The sequence below is a fragment of the Gouania willdenowi genome, chromosome 9 (genome assembly GCF_900634775.1).
Source record: "Gouania willdenowi chromosome 9, fGouWil2.1, whole genome shotgun sequence".
Taxonomy (NCBI): Eukaryota; Metazoa; Chordata; class Actinopteri; order Blenniiformes; family Gobiesocidae; genus Gouania; species Gouania willdenowi.
The window spans coordinates 26,612,849-26,628,245 of NC_041052.1; the positions used below are offsets into that span (position 1 = coordinate 26,612,849).

The 15,397-nt window shown below is 41.4% G+C and overlaps 1 protein-coding gene across 1 annotated transcript; it reads left to right on the forward strand.

Annotated features, from left to right (window-relative positions):
• Positions 1-597: 597 nt before the first annotated feature.
• LOC114469665 (progonadoliberin-1-like) lies at positions 598-2,648 on the forward strand. The gene is made up of 5 exons (XM_028457393.1): positions 598-831; positions 1,934-2,048; positions 2,147-2,285; positions 2,355-2,447; positions 2,534-2,648. The coding sequence occupies exons 2-5, from the start codon at positions 2,038-2,040 to the stop codon at positions 2,594-2,596; spliced, it is 306 nt and encodes a 101-aa protein (XP_028313194.1). The 5' UTR covers positions 598-831; positions 1,934-2,037; the 3' UTR covers positions 2,597-2,648.
• The last annotated feature ends 12,749 nt before the right edge of the window (positions 2,649-15,397 follow it).

The following is a 15,397-nucleotide window of genomic DNA, read 5'->3' on the forward strand; positions in this document are numbered from 1 at the left end:
CTGGGTTTTCCAAACCCGCAGAACCACTGAAATTCTCTACCTCAAGCAGACGGTTGTCTGCAATGCAGGGTCAAGAAAAGGTGGACTGTGTGGCACTGCCACCATTGGAACAGACACTCATGTTCCCCTCAGGCTGTGTTCTGGAGAAACCTAGCTGCCAAACGAAGGGGTGCAGAATGTTGGATGCCTCTCTAGTTTGAGTACACAGGGCAATGGCAGTGGAGGCACAGCTGGCTAATACAGGGTCCATATTGACGCTGTATCATCGATGGCTGGCAGGTGCGCTCGGGGCCGGATATGATAGGTACGTTGTATCCGAACTACAGCTTGTTTTGTCTGTCATGGCACAGTTGATGAAGGAGCAGGTGGCAGCTGCTGGGAAAGGGATAGCGTCTCTCTGGGTGATGAGGCGCCAGCTTTGGTTGTCACAGTCTGCGTTGCAGCCCGAGGACCAAAGCTGCCTTTTGACACTGGCTGTGAATCCCTCAGCCATGTTTGGAACAGGTGCTAAGGCTCTGTTACAACAGGCCCAAGAAGCACGTTCCTGTGCCCATGAGGTTTCTGATGCACTAGTAAAGCGTTGCAGGTGGTGGGGGACGGACAGTTCAGCAGGCCCCCTGTCTCGATACAGGGGACATTCTAACATCTGAATCGCGGACCAAAACATGGTCCCTTCTCCTAATCTGAAACCGGCTGCGATCAACCCAGAAGGGGTTGTGGATCGGCCAATAGAAAAACTCGCTATTTAACAAAACAGAACTCAACGGCCACACGGACGTTGTTCCTGCAAACCCAGAACGCCTCCAGGTCCAACATGGACCGCAACTCAAGGTATGGACCAGTGAACAATGGACCAGCAGAACTGACTCACTTAAACTACATACATCCTCATTCAAACACTCATACCTACACTCCAGTTACCATATGCTTCACTCACAATCCACCACATATACAGTACGTTTGTCTGTTTTCCCCTGTCTGTCTTTCCCTCTTTGTTTTATGTGCTCACTTTAGGATTTTATTCTTTGATTTTACTATATTTTCACTTGAAAAAGAAGTAGTCGATGAAATCTATGATGAAAACTTTTAGTCAACAAAAATATTTCTCATTGCTGTGGTTTTCAAGATAATATCCATCAGTAGAAAAATGAGATAGTTCCCAGTAGAATAAGTGCAATAAGGTTGCACCTACAGTAGATATTATAATTGTTCCATAAGGAACTATATTGAACTATGAACGGATGACATCTGACCAAAAACTGATTTTTACTCACACATTAAGGATTGCCTAAATGTTTACACTATTAGAGAGAGCACAGTTCACCAAGTCAAATTCCTCGTGTGTATAACATACATTACTTGGTCAATAAAGTTGTTTCTGATTCTGATTCTGATTCATCTTGCCAAACAAATAAATACACTCTTAACCTGTTCCGTTTGGAATGGTGGTGGAGCAGTAGGGGCCTCCAGAATTAATCAAATAATTGTTAAATTGATAAAAGGCTTGTCTCCTCAGACTTCACTCAACTAATCTAACAAATATCTAAAAAGTCAACAGCAAAGGAAAGCAGAAGCCTTGATTTGTTGAACTTTCTCTAAAGTTTTTACAAATGCCGTGCAATGGACTAGCGCCCTGTCCAGGGTGTACAACTGCCTAATGCCCAGTGAGAGCTGAAGATAGGCACCAGCAGACCCCCACAACCCTGAAAAAAGGAGCTAGCAGGTCAGAAAATGGATGGATAGGTTCTTACAAATGTGCTACTATTTATAAAGGAAATAGTTAATCTTTCTAATAGTTTTTAGATGTTCAATTATAAAATGGGAGCACTTAAGTAAAAACACTAAACAACATTTATGTAGTAACCTTTAAACAGCGCTGCAGGTGACCACTGTCGTAAAGTGTGGCTTAATCCTATTTTGTGACCTCCTGTAGTGAACTGATGAAGAAAAGAAGCAGCACAGGCTGATATAAAACATCACAAAGCATGCAGTGCTCTTGGAGGACAGCACAGCAAATCCAAATAACTTTATTTCCTTATGCACAACAGGTAAGAATCTTCATTTGATTAGATTTCATATTAAATATATGTGTGATGTGGAATCCAATGATTCTCAGCCGATTTAATGTTTGTTTTTTTTCTTGCAGAATGGCTGCACAGACTTTGGCTCTGTGGCTGATGCTTGTGGGGACTGTAATGCTGCAGGGCTGCTGTCAGCACTGGTCATATGGACTGAGTCCAGGAGGAAAGAGAGAACTGAGCCCCTTTACAGACACACTCAACAATGTAAGCATCTTATGAGACATCTTTTCTATTTCTTTTTGCATTTCCTTCATCATCTGACTTTGCTTTTAGCAGAGACCTGAGGCTTTTTCCCATGTGGACCATTCGTGCAGTGTTCGTGCAGAGGTATCCCCCTTCACCAAATTGTACCGACTGAAAGAACTTGTAAGTTTTGCTCACTGTTGTATATATTTATCTGATAGTGTTGCTGAAGACAAAAAATGTAGTCATTATTTGAACTTCTCTATTAGGGGAGTTTGACTGACAGAAGAAATGGACGCAGAGCTCACAAAAGAAGAGTGTGTGAAAATTAACAGTTTATTTGCACTAATACATTTATGTCAGTGGTTCAGAAATATCTTGGGGCTCAGATATCATCTAAAATAAATTTTCAATTTTGATCTGTAGATATAAATGGACTGTTCTGTTGCTACTTACGGTTTCTGGCTTGTTTTGTTGAATGCAATGTGCTGTAATCACATGAAGGGCTGGATACTTTTTGTGCATGGAAATAGAAGTAACTGCAAAAATACTCATTATGGAAATAAAATATTTACATTCTATATTGGTTGTCATTGATGTGAAACTAAAACTGATCATACATTTTTCACATATTTTGAATTCTTGATGTTGCCAATGAGTAATAGTACTGCTGGTTAGACATTTCAAGATTTTGAACAATGTGTGTTTTATTTTAGTATAATTACCAGTGCAGGTGTCAGAGACTGTACCAGGGTGCCAATAACAGAGCCACCTGAGTTCCAGAGAGTGTTGCAGAAGAAATGTTTATGGACACATTCTCCAGCGTTTGAACAGTAATATTGATTGGCAAAACAAAACTATAATGATTGCAGTTCTTCACAAAATACTTCAAATACTGGCTGCGCTCATATAAAAGCTGCTTAATCTAAACCATTTCTCACCTTAATTTATGCTACTCCCATTGAGACATTAAGGTCTCATTTTCAAGGTAGACCTGGTTTGATAATGTTAGAATGGTTAAATAAATATAAAGTTATTAGTTGCCCTTATCTTTACTCTAGTGGTGAACATTTTAAAAAAAAATATATGAAATTACTTTTTTCAAACCTTTTGATAAAAGTAGTGTTTCAGGTGAGTCATCTAACAAAACCAATTAAAAAAAATTATAAATTAAACGTTATTCTGTCAGCAGTTGCTAAATGACTCAAATATCATTATAATACTGTAGATATAGAGATAAAGATAGTTGTAAAAGTGCAGATTGTGGTTAATATTTAGCAAATTAAGCTACAGATACTACATAATTCCATCTCAACCCTAACAAGGTAACTGTGAGCACAGGTCAAAGGATTTTTTTAAATACAAAAACATGACCAGGGTGACAGAAGACGATTCCTTTAAAGTCACTTTAGTTAAAATGTAGCATTTATCGATTGTTTACACAGCAGATGTGATTTGTGTTCAAATGATTATTATGATTATGAAAATGTTTCTTGAACTTTTATGTTACTTTATATTGTTTATATACTGTATTATTTATTTATGAGAGCATCAAAAGATGGAAATAAAGAAAAAATTAAAAACTAAAAGGAGTGTTAAAGTTGCAGTCTGTAAGTTTTTGTTTTTTTTAGCATCATTTATTGAAAAATCCATAATCATCTTTGAGCATATTCTAATCCCAAGTGTTCTGAGTGAATCTCTTCTCCTCTCCTGGCTGTAAATGATGAAGCGTTCACAAAAGACACCGGTAAGGGAGGCTCAGCTTTGGTTTTGGTTTCAAAATGGAGAGGAGAGAGGATTCTACAAACTGCAGCTTTAATGTGATTTTAGTTATTCATGGTATGTGAAATGAATTCATACAAAAATAATTCTATAATCACAGTTATTCCTCTGAAAATAATTGTACCAAAAAAATCTGTAAACTGCTGAAAGAAAACCCTTGAATTACCAGCCGAAATAAATCTCTAACAGTCCTATCTTCTCTGTGTGCAGAAACCTGGGCTGCGTCCGAATAGTCCCTCCGATCTCCTTTCCTATCCACTTTTCCATAACCCCGTAGATGATTTCACGGGGTTAAGGAAAGGTGTTAGGAGAGGAGTTAGTAAAAGAAGATCACGTTTGTTTTGACAATCAGATGCACTTCCACTAGGTGACATAATATTTAGACGGCTGAGAAGGTTAGCGACGTCTGCTGTGGTGAAAAAACGACACATTTATAACATTTTCCACTGATATAATCTCAAAAATCACTCGGTTTGAATGTGGATCAAAGGAAAAATGACTACCAGACTACGAGGAACAAAAGTGAAACTAAAAAAATGTCACATGGAGAATGGTTGCTCACACTCACCTTCCACACAGAAATATGAATTATGTCGAATAAAACATAATGTGGCTTAAAATGTCTGATAATGTACCATCTCTTCAAGAAAGCAATTGTGTGATTCTTTAAGAACCCACAACACAACAAAACGATCAGTGTTCTTGCACGTGGTTGGGGATAAAGCACTGGAAGTATATAATAACTTCACTTTTGCTGCTGATGGAGTGTTGGGTGTTCTGCCTCGTTGCTCATTCTTTCAGTGAACCACACGTTTCTCGTTTGAGTAGTCTTTATTCTCAACTTAGTTCTGGCATCCTCATCAGAACATAACGGAAGTAAACTAAAACATCTTCCCGCTCAAACGGAACCGGAAATACTCACAAAACAAAGGAAGTAAAAACACACTCAGCAGGATCTAGAACCACGTTCCGTGCCTATCAAAATAAAGTGCTAAAAGAAACATATAACATCACACAGACAAGGTTGATTGAGAACATACTCCAACACTCCCCCTTGTTCTCATCATCCTTGCTTCACAGTATTTAGTGTCCAAAGAACCATTTTTTGAATTTAACAAACTTAGCTTTGGGTGCAGGTTTGGTAAGGATGTCGGCAACCATGTTTTCAGATGGACAGTACACCACATTGATTTTCCCTTCTTTCAACGCATCACGTATGAAATGGTACTTTACATCAATATGTTTAGATCTCTGTCTGTTCACAGGATTTTTACACAATGCGATTGCCCCTTGATTATCACCATGGATTTTTGTACAGCTGTACTTTTTGTTGTCAATGCCATTTAACAGTTGGGTTAGATACATGCTTTCTTGAGTAGTGGCTGTCAAAGCAATGTACTCAGCCTCACATGTGGAAAGAGCTACAGTTGGCTGTTTCCTGGATTTCCAAGAAATAGCTGGACCTTGTGATGTTAAGCTAAAACAATAGCCTGTGGTGCTGCGTCTGTCCTCAACTGAGGATGCCCAGTCCGAGTCACTGTATGCAATGAGGTTCAAGTCTTCGTTGTTTTTCTTGAATGTTAGCTCATAGTCACATGTACCTTTGAGGTATCTTAAAACATGTTTAGCATTCACCAGGTCTTCTGTCGCAGGTTTAGCTAATGTTTGGGATAGTTTACTCACTACCCAACTGATGTCTGGTCTGGTGCAGGTCATTGCATAAATCAGACTACCTACTATCTCACGATAGTGTGTAGGATTTACAGTGTTTGTTTTGTCATCCCCATTATTTTCATTTAAATTAGCACTTTGCTCACATGGGGTGGATCTCGGTTTGGAATCTGACATTCTGTATTTTTCCAACACTTTCAGGACGTATTTCTTTTGGCTCATTTTAATTTCATCTTCTTCTTGCTTAAAATGTATACCTAAAAAATAATTTATTTTGCCCAAATCTTTCATGTTAAATTTGGATCTCATCGTTTCTTTGAAATTGTTCAAAAAATCAATGCTGCTAGCAGCAATGATCAAATCATCCACCCAAATGAGAACAATAACACTGGCATTTTCTGTTTGTTTTCTGTAAACACAATGATCAGCAGGATTCCTTTCAAAATCGTTTTGTTCGAGATGGTCATTTAAAAGTTTGTACCAGTTTCTTCCTGATTGTTTTAACCCATACAGGGATTTCTTTAATTTGTACACATACTTTTCTCCTGTTCCCGTGTGTTCTTCATAGCCCTCTGGCTGTTCTATGTAAATTTCTTCATCAATTGGAGCGTGCAAGAAAGCTGTTTTGACATCCATCTGATGTACTTTAAGGTTGTTTTGAACTGCTAACTGCATTAACACTCTCACAGATGTGATGTTTGCTGTTGGTGCAAAGGTTTCGTGGTAATCTATACCTTCTGTTTGGCTGTAGCCCTTTGCTACATATCTAGCTTTGAAGATCTTTTCTTTCTCTTCATTTTCTTTGATGGTATAAACCCACTTTCCTCCCACTGTGTTTCTACCTTTTGGTAAAATGCTCAGTTCAAATGTATCATTTTCTTTAAGTGAGTTTATCTCTTCTGTCATTGCTTGTTTCCATCTTTCTGATTGTGTTGATTTTTGAGCCTCACTGAATGTTTGAGGGATACCGCACACAGCCCTGTAACAAAAATCAACAGTTATTTGTGTTACATCTTTGATTTTGGAATCTGGTACGTAATCCTCAAAGTATTTTGGTGGTCTTTTCTCTCTTTTCGGATACCGGTCGTTTTGTTTTGTTTTGTTTTCCTCATCTTCATTTTTATTTCCTATCATGTTATCAGAAAAATTCTCATTTTGTGTTTCATCTAGAGTGTTTTCCTCATCTTCACCTGCATTGATGTTTTCAGTGATGCCTTGGATTAACAGAGTCTCAACGTGTCTTTTGTCTGTCTGTTTTTCCTGGGTTTCTACTTCCCACTCATTTGTCTGTGTTTGTTGATTAACGCCATTTTCTTTAATGAACTTCACTAGTCTGTGTCTGGACACTTTTCTTGTCTGTGGGTGATACACTAAGTAGGCTGGGCTGTTTTTGCTGTATCCTACAAACATTCCTTTTTCCCCTTTTGAGTCTAATTTCTTGTGATTGTCATTGTAAGTGTAACAGTTTGATCCAAAAATCCACATTTTAGACAGATTAGGTTTTCTTCCAGTCATCATGTAATATGGGGTACTTTTAGTTCGGTTATTGTAGCACCTGTTGCGAATGTGGGCAGCGCACTGTACTGCATAAGGCCATAGTTCTTTTGGCAAACCCTTTTCTAACAACATGCACCTTCCCATCTCAAATAGCGTCCTCCACTGTCTTTCTGCTGTTCCATTTTGATGTGGGGAGTATGGTGATGAGGTCTCGTGTCTGATACCCTTTTCTCTGAGCAGTGTTTGAAATGAATCACTTGTGTATTCAGTACCGTTGTCCGATCTAATGCACTTAACATTGCCATAAGGTGCACAGTCAGCTAGAAATTTCTGTGTTGCTTTAGTTGTATCACTCTTGTTTTTCAGAAAATAGACAGTCGCTAATCCAGAGAAATCATCAGTAAAACAAATTGCATATCTGTGTCCCTCTAAGCCTGCAGGATCAATGGGGCCTGATAAGTCCGTATGGACTAACTGTAGTGGTGCTCCAGCTTTAACATCTGATTCTTTGTTTCTGCTGTTAATGAATTTTCCTTCTGTGCATATGTCACACTCTATTTTACTGTTGTCAGTGACTTTCATGCCCTCAACGACATTTTGTAAGTTTAGAACATCATTTACATTACAGTGTCCTAATATTTGATGCCATGTTTTGACATCACAGGCTAGTTTAACTTTATCATCACAGATCACATCAGTAAAATGCCTCTCAATGCATTTTTCATTGTTATTTTTCAGATAATACAGTCTCTCATGTACCTCGATTGGGAACACAGTTCCATCCTTACACAGGAGTTCATTTTGTCCTTCCATGAAGGTCACACTGGCTCCATGGGCTGTAGCTGCTTGCACTGAAAAAATGCTCTGTGGATAGGATGGGATTAGCAAAGCATTTTTAAGAGTGACTCTAACATACTTCCCCTCAGAGTTCAGCAGCTTAATCAGTGCATCACCCCGCTTCAGTGCAACATTGTTCATCTTGCTTCCATCCGCCAACTCCATAAAGTGCTTATTTGGGTCGAAGGTCTTGTCAAATTGTGTGAACTGCTCCTCATCTGTAATGATGTGTGATGTGGCTCCTCAGTCCACCATGATGCCATTAAGTTTGATGTTATCAGGTAGAAGATCCTGGCTGGCTTTGAATACCATCGTCTGATCCTCCTCGTAGTTGTCCTGCTTCTCTGAAGTCTGCTTGGCGTCGTCCTTCCGTTTGGCTCTTCTTCTGCATGTCTCATCACTGTGGGTTGTGCTTCTGTGGTAGTTACACCATTTTGGTGTACTCTTTTGACGGCAGTCTCTCGCCATATGCCCACGATTTCCACAATTGTAGCAGGTTACAGCTGTCATGTCTACTTTCATCACATTGTCTGACTTCAGTTTGTTTTCAAACTTTTCTGTCTCTTCGTAGCTTCTCAGTCTGCTTTTAAACTGGATAAATGTTAATTCTTCACTGCTCTGAGTTGTGTGAATAGCAAAAGGCTTGTATGACTCCGGAAGCCCCTTTAGGATCATTGCTATGATCAGTCCGTCACTTATCACCTCATTTGCATTTCTCAGAGACGTTGCTGCTTTTTCAGCACGTAAAATATAATCTGTCACTGTTTCCCCAGGGTCTTTTAACAGGGAGGTGAGCTCTGTGTAAAGAGCGATGATTCTCGGTTTACCGTGGCTGGCGTAATGGCCGCGTAGTATATGGAGCGCTTTCCGGCCGTTATCTGCAGCATCTCTCATCACCAACGACAGGCTTTTATCGTCGAGGAACTGTATTAGCTCTGCATAGCACTCCTCGTTTTTCTCTCGGTCTGGGTTATCAGCCGATAGGATGGTATCTTTTAATCCCAGCGTTCTCAAGTAAGCAAGGAATTTTACCTCCCATATTTCGTAGTGGTTTTCGTCTCCGTCGAAAACCAGTCTGTGCCATCGGCCTCCTGTGCTGTGCCTGGGCCCATAACCTGTTGGGTGTTCTGCCTCGTTGCTCATTCTTTCAGTGAACCACACGTTTCTCGTTTGAGTAGTCTTTATTCTCAACTTAGTTCTGGCATCCTCATCAGAACATAACGGAAGTAAACTAAAACATCTTCCCGCTCAAACGGAACCGGAAATACTCACAAAACAAAGGAAGTAAAAACACACTCAGCAGGATCTAGAACCACGTTCCGTGCCTATCAAAATAAAGTGCTAAAAGAAACATATAACATCACACAGACAAGGTTGATTGAGAACATACTCCAACATGGAGATACAATGAAGTTGGGAAAATAATAGAAAAATTTGAAGCTTACTGTGCTGTATTCCAAAAATAAATGTGACGTTTGAGAGGCACAGATTCTTCACATGTGTACAGAAAACAGGAGACACAATTGATCAGTATGTGACAGAGCTAAGGAACAAAAGCAAGACGTGAATTTGGAGAGTTGACAGACTCTTTGATAAAAGACTTGTGTGTGGAATTCCAGATAATTGTCTAAGGGAAAAGCTATTGAGAGAAGACAATTTAGACTTGGATAAAGCATTGCTGCTGTGTAGAGCAACAGGGACTGTGAAAGGACAAGCAAAAGAACTGTTCAGTGAAAGCTGCAATGTGGATGTAGTGCACAAAGAAGCACACAGAGCATTCAAAAAGAAGAGTGCTGTCCAGGATGTAAAAAGTGAAACAAAACCAGCAAAAGCAGATGGAAATAGAAAGATGTGGTTGATGTGGTACTCAGCACCCACCAAAGAAGTGTCAAGCATATGGCAAAAAATGCAGTAAGTAATGGTAAATGGACTTGATTTTATATAGCGCTTTATCACCACACTGAAGCAGTCTCAAAGCGCTTTACACATCAGCTCATTCACCCAATCACTCTCACAGGACTGCCATGCAAGGCGCTAGTCGACCACTGGGAGCAACTAAGGGTTCAGTGTCTTGCCCAAGGACACTTCGACACATAGTCAGGTACTGGGATCGAACCCCCAACCTCTCGATCAGAAGACGACCCACTACCACCTGAGCCACGGTCGCCCCAGTAAGTGCAACAAAGATAACCATTATGCTGTATAAACAGCAGAGCAAAGTCTATTCGGTGGTTATGGATAGAAAAAAGATTGGATAACATCACTGAAAGTGAATGACACATTTGTGGACACTGGAGATAACTGGATACGAGATGATTTATTGTCATGCACATGTGATGAAATTCTTATTGCTTAGTGCCAGCTCAACTTCACGGTGCAATAGGATAAAATATGTATATATAAAAATAAAGTAAAAAGGAAAAAAAAAGATGAAATAGAACAAGGTATTTACATTATTAGAATAAAATAGAAACAGAATAAAAAAGGAACAGAATAAAAACACAAGAGCAATTAGTGCAAGAAGACCTTCACATTTTTAAAGTATATTTTAAGAGCGCTAGTGTATGTCTTTGAGTGCAACTGAATGAGTAAGTGTAAATGTTTGTGAGTGTTATTGTATATGTGAGTGTGTGTGTGTGTGTGGCAGATCAACTGTTCAGCAGTCTGATGGCATGAGGGTAAAAGCTGTCCTTGAACCTGCTGGTTCGAGTCCGGATTCTCCTGAGCCGCCTGCTAGATGGCAGGAGCATGAATAGTCTGTTGCTGGGATCAGAGAGGATCCTCTTTGCCTTCCTGCTGTAGCGCTGGCTGAAGATATCCTGAAGTGCTGACAGCTCTGCTCTGGTGATGCTCTGGGCAGATCTTACTTCCCTTTGCAGTGCTTTGCGCTCCACAGCAGTGCAGCTGCCGTACCAGGCCGTGATGTTCCCAGTCAGGATGCTCTTGATGGTGCATCTGTAAAAGTTTGACAGAATGCTGATGTTCATGCCAAACCTCCTCTGACGCCACTGGAAGAAGAGGCGCGGTCTCGCTGAACTTAAGACAAGGTCAGTTTGACGTGTCCAGCTGAGGTCCTCGCTAATGGTGATCCCCAGAAACCTGAAGCTGCTGACTCTCTTCACTGCTGCTTCCTCAATGTGGATGGGGCATGTCCTTCTTCCTGAAGCCTCCTGTAGTCCACGATCATATCCTTGGTTTTGCTAACATTGAGCAGTAGGTTGTTGTCACTGCACCATGACATCAGTGTGCTCACCTCCTGTCTTTAGGCCGTCTCATCACCGCCTGTGATGCGGCCAATGATGGTGGTATCAGCAGCAAATTCTATGATTGTATTGGAACTGTGCATGGCCGAACAGTCATAAGTGTAAAGGGAGAAAAGCAGAGGGCGAAGGACACACCCCTGCGGGGCCCCAATTCTCAGAGTCAGTATGGAGGAGAAGAAGTTGCTGAGCTGTACCGTTTGTGGTCTGTTCGTCAGGAAGTCCAGGATGTTCAGGGCCCCAAGTTTTAATGGGATGATGCAGCTAAAGGCAGAGCTGAACTCAATGAACAGCTTTCACACGTACACGTTCCTCTGGTCCAGATGAGAGAGGGCGTTGTGAAGTACAAATGTTATTGCATCATCTGTGGACCTGTTAGGCCTGTAAGCAAACTGCAATGGATCATGTGTGGAGGACAGGGAGGCTGAGATGTGAGCCTTAACTGACCTTTCAAAGCACTTCATGATGGTAGAGGTGGGTGCTATAGGCCGATAGTCATTTAGGCAACTCACATTTAGCTTTTTAGTTACCAGGATGATTGTTGTTTTCTTGAAGCAGGTGGGGACTAGAAGCACAGGCAAATGTGATATCAGAGGCAGAGTTTAAGAAAATCAGTAGACATACTGTTAGTATATACTGGCATTTACTGACAGAAGAATACAGTGACCTGTTTCAGGGGTTTGGCTGCCTTTCTCAGGAACACACAATCAGAGTGGATAAGAATGCTCCACCAGTCATTCATTAATGCCAAAAAGTGCCATTTGCTCTTCAAAACCAACTGAAAGCTGAATTGGATAGAATGGAAAAGCTGACAGTGATTGAAATGATTGATTGATGAACCAACTGAGTGGGTGAGTAGTCTTGTTATTGTGGAGAAGAAGAACGGAAAGCTCTGTATGTGTAGTGTTATGTAGAATGATGAGGAGGCAGCAATTGTATCTTGCTAACTTTATTAGCTCAACCTGCTAAACATAACACATGCGTTGCTCCACTGCTGGCTTACTTCCGCTAGAGCACGTCACATAAAACTAGTCCCTTCTGGTCACATCATATCCTTATGCTGTTTGTGTTACACTATGTAATAGCATGTTTACTTTACATAACATCACGCTTTCTTTGAGTCGAAAGACAAGTGCAAAATTTAAATGTACTGTAATTATCAGCAGAAATCAACCTCAGACATTTAACTCAAAATAACACTTTTGAATACCTTATTTTAACAAGTAAGCATTCACCGTAACATAAATCTACATAAGAACCTCTTGTTTCTTACTTAATGTAACTGCTAAGTTAAATATCAAAATTACATACTGCAACATTGAAACAATTTAGAACAGTTTCTCCAACTCCCAGGAATTATTTATGACATCACATATTCCTTGTATCTGTCCGGTGGCTTCACAAGCCGGCCACTAGATGTCATGCGTGCTGGGTTTGATGACGTATTAACTTCAGATGGTACACAAGGTGGGTCGCCTGCTGGATCTGGTGAGTGTGGTTCTCTATCCTGCTCTATGCGATCCTCTCCGCCTGTTCCTGAAGCATCTGGGGTACTGACGATAGGCCTCAGATGACGCCTATTTCTTTGTAGGACTCCATTGTCGGTTTGGACCAAGTATGATCTGGGTGAGTCACACTTTTTAAAGACAGGTGCTTTCTTTATCCATCCCCTCTCACCGTCGAACTTCACAGCAATGTTGAATCCCGGCTGGAGTTCTGGTAATGATCTGACATTATGTCTGCTGTTGTAAGAACGCCTGTAACCTTGTTTTGCTCTCTCGTCAACCTGTCCCACCTGCCTGAGATCCGGCCACACAGGCTGCAGTTTGGCCTCCAACGTAGGTATGGTTGTTCGGATCTGCCTTCCCAGCATCAGCTGTGCTGGGCTCACGCCTGTAGCTTGTAACGGAGTGGCTCTGTAGATCATGAGGTCCAAAAAGGGATCAGTCTGTCTCAGGATTCGTTTTGCCATCTGCACAGCCCTTCCAGCCTCTCCATTGGCTTGAGCATAATGGGGACTGGTTGTTATATGTCTGAAGTCGTACTCCATCTGGAGAAGATGTTCTTTAGCTTGGCTCTCGTTGTCTGCCCTGACATGTCTTTAAGGTAAGCGATTTCTATGAAACATGAAAAATAGTCCACAACTGCCAAGTAGTTTTGCTTATTCATCTCACATAAATCTGAGGCTACTCTCTCCCAAGGAAGACTGGGTAGTGAAGCAGTGATCAAAGGTTCCCTGTTTTGAGTAGGTTTAGACTCTTGACAGTGTCCAAAGGTGCTCACCATTTCCTGGATTTCTTTGCTTATCCTCGGCCACCACACACTGCACTTTGCTCTCTCCCGACACTTCACTATGCCTTGATGTCCGTCATGAATGCGTTGCAGGATTTCAGACCTCATGTTCTATGGCACGACTATTCTGTCATTGTAAAGCACCAAACCTTCTGATGATGTGAGAGAATGTCTAAAAGTGTAGAAGAGTTTTACATTGTCTGGCACCATCGAAGCATATTTCGGCCATCCTCTCAGCATATATCGACTCACCATCTGCAGATCAGCATCCTCAACAGTATGCTGCTTGACCAAGTCGAGTTTGGGGGGTGAAATGGGCCATGACTCGTGGACTGCTTCCTCATAAGCCCGAATTTCACTTGTCAGCTCAGCCACTTCCTCTGTTAAAGCTGCTCGGGGATGTCTCGAAAGTGTATCAGCTATGATCAGGTCTTTTCCTGGAACATAAACAGCTGTAGGATTGTAGCGCATCATACGTAACAACAATCTTTGACACCGTACAGGCACTTAGTGGAGATCTTTACTGTTTATCAGGGGAATCAGAGGTTTGTGCTCGCTCTGCAGGGTGAAGGAATCCAAACTATATAGATATCTGGAAAACTTCTCACACGCCCAGACTGCTACAAGACATTCCTTCTCGATTTTGGCATAATTTTGTTCAGCGTCTGTCAGAGTTCTGGAACAAAAACTTATAGGTTTCAGCTGTCCATTGTAATTTTGGAGCAATACTCCTTCCAAGCCATAACTAACAATGGTTGGCTTGTTTACATCATAATATGCTAGTATAGGCGACTTTGTGACAAGCTGCTTCACCTTCTTGAAGGCTTCCTGTCATGCCCTCTACCTCTGGCATCTCCTGAATTGGTCCGTTGGCACCATCTGGTGGTCTCCATGCCTCACTGTCCGGACTACTCAACTCTAATCATCAGGATTGCTTCCAGCTGCGGCAGGGAGTGGTCACACCACTACTTAAGACACCGGCAGACCACAAACCGATTCCAAACTGTAAACATTGCACACTCTGACCCTCTCAGCCGATGGGATCTCTCCTGCCTCCTTCCCACCTGGAACCATCATCACCGCTGGAATCCCTCAGCTCACTCCACCCTTCAGCCGGTTCTTCCCCACTCCTGTGCCAGGCTCCTTCGTTTCGGCCGTGTTGGCTGCAACTCGAGCGTCTCTGTGTTCCTGCCCATTTGGGGTTCAGAGGTTTCCTTTGTTAGTTTAGTCATGCTGAGTTTATGCCTTTAGACCTAGGGTTCTGTTTTTTCGTCAGTAGTTTCCTGATCGTTTTTAGTTAATCTTAGTATTAGGTCTCCCTCAGTTTGCTCAGCACTTCCTTAATTTCTCCACCACCCCACTTAGGGCGCTGGTAGGTTTTCTGTTGTATTCAGTTTTGTGAAATAAATCAGTTAATTGTATCTGTGCCTCCTGTTGTGCTGTCTGCGCTTGAGCCTCAGTTCCGTCCCGTGACACTTCCTCTTGCACTACAGTCCAAGTCCATACTACATAATTTTTGAATAAGTCATTGAGTGGCTTGGTTATCTCAGACAAGTTGGGTATAAGTTAGGTATCTGCCTAGGTCGTGAATCATTCCCAGGATTCTCCTTGTCTGTGACATCGTTGGGTGGCTCAAGCTCTGTAATAGCCTTCACCTTTGTTTCATCAGGACGAATGCCATGCTCATCAATACAGTGTCCAAGATAGTTTAGTTGACTTTGACGTAGGAAATATTTCTCATGGTTTAACTTTAAACCTGCTTTCTTAAGAGTTTGTAGGGCTTTCTGAAGCCTC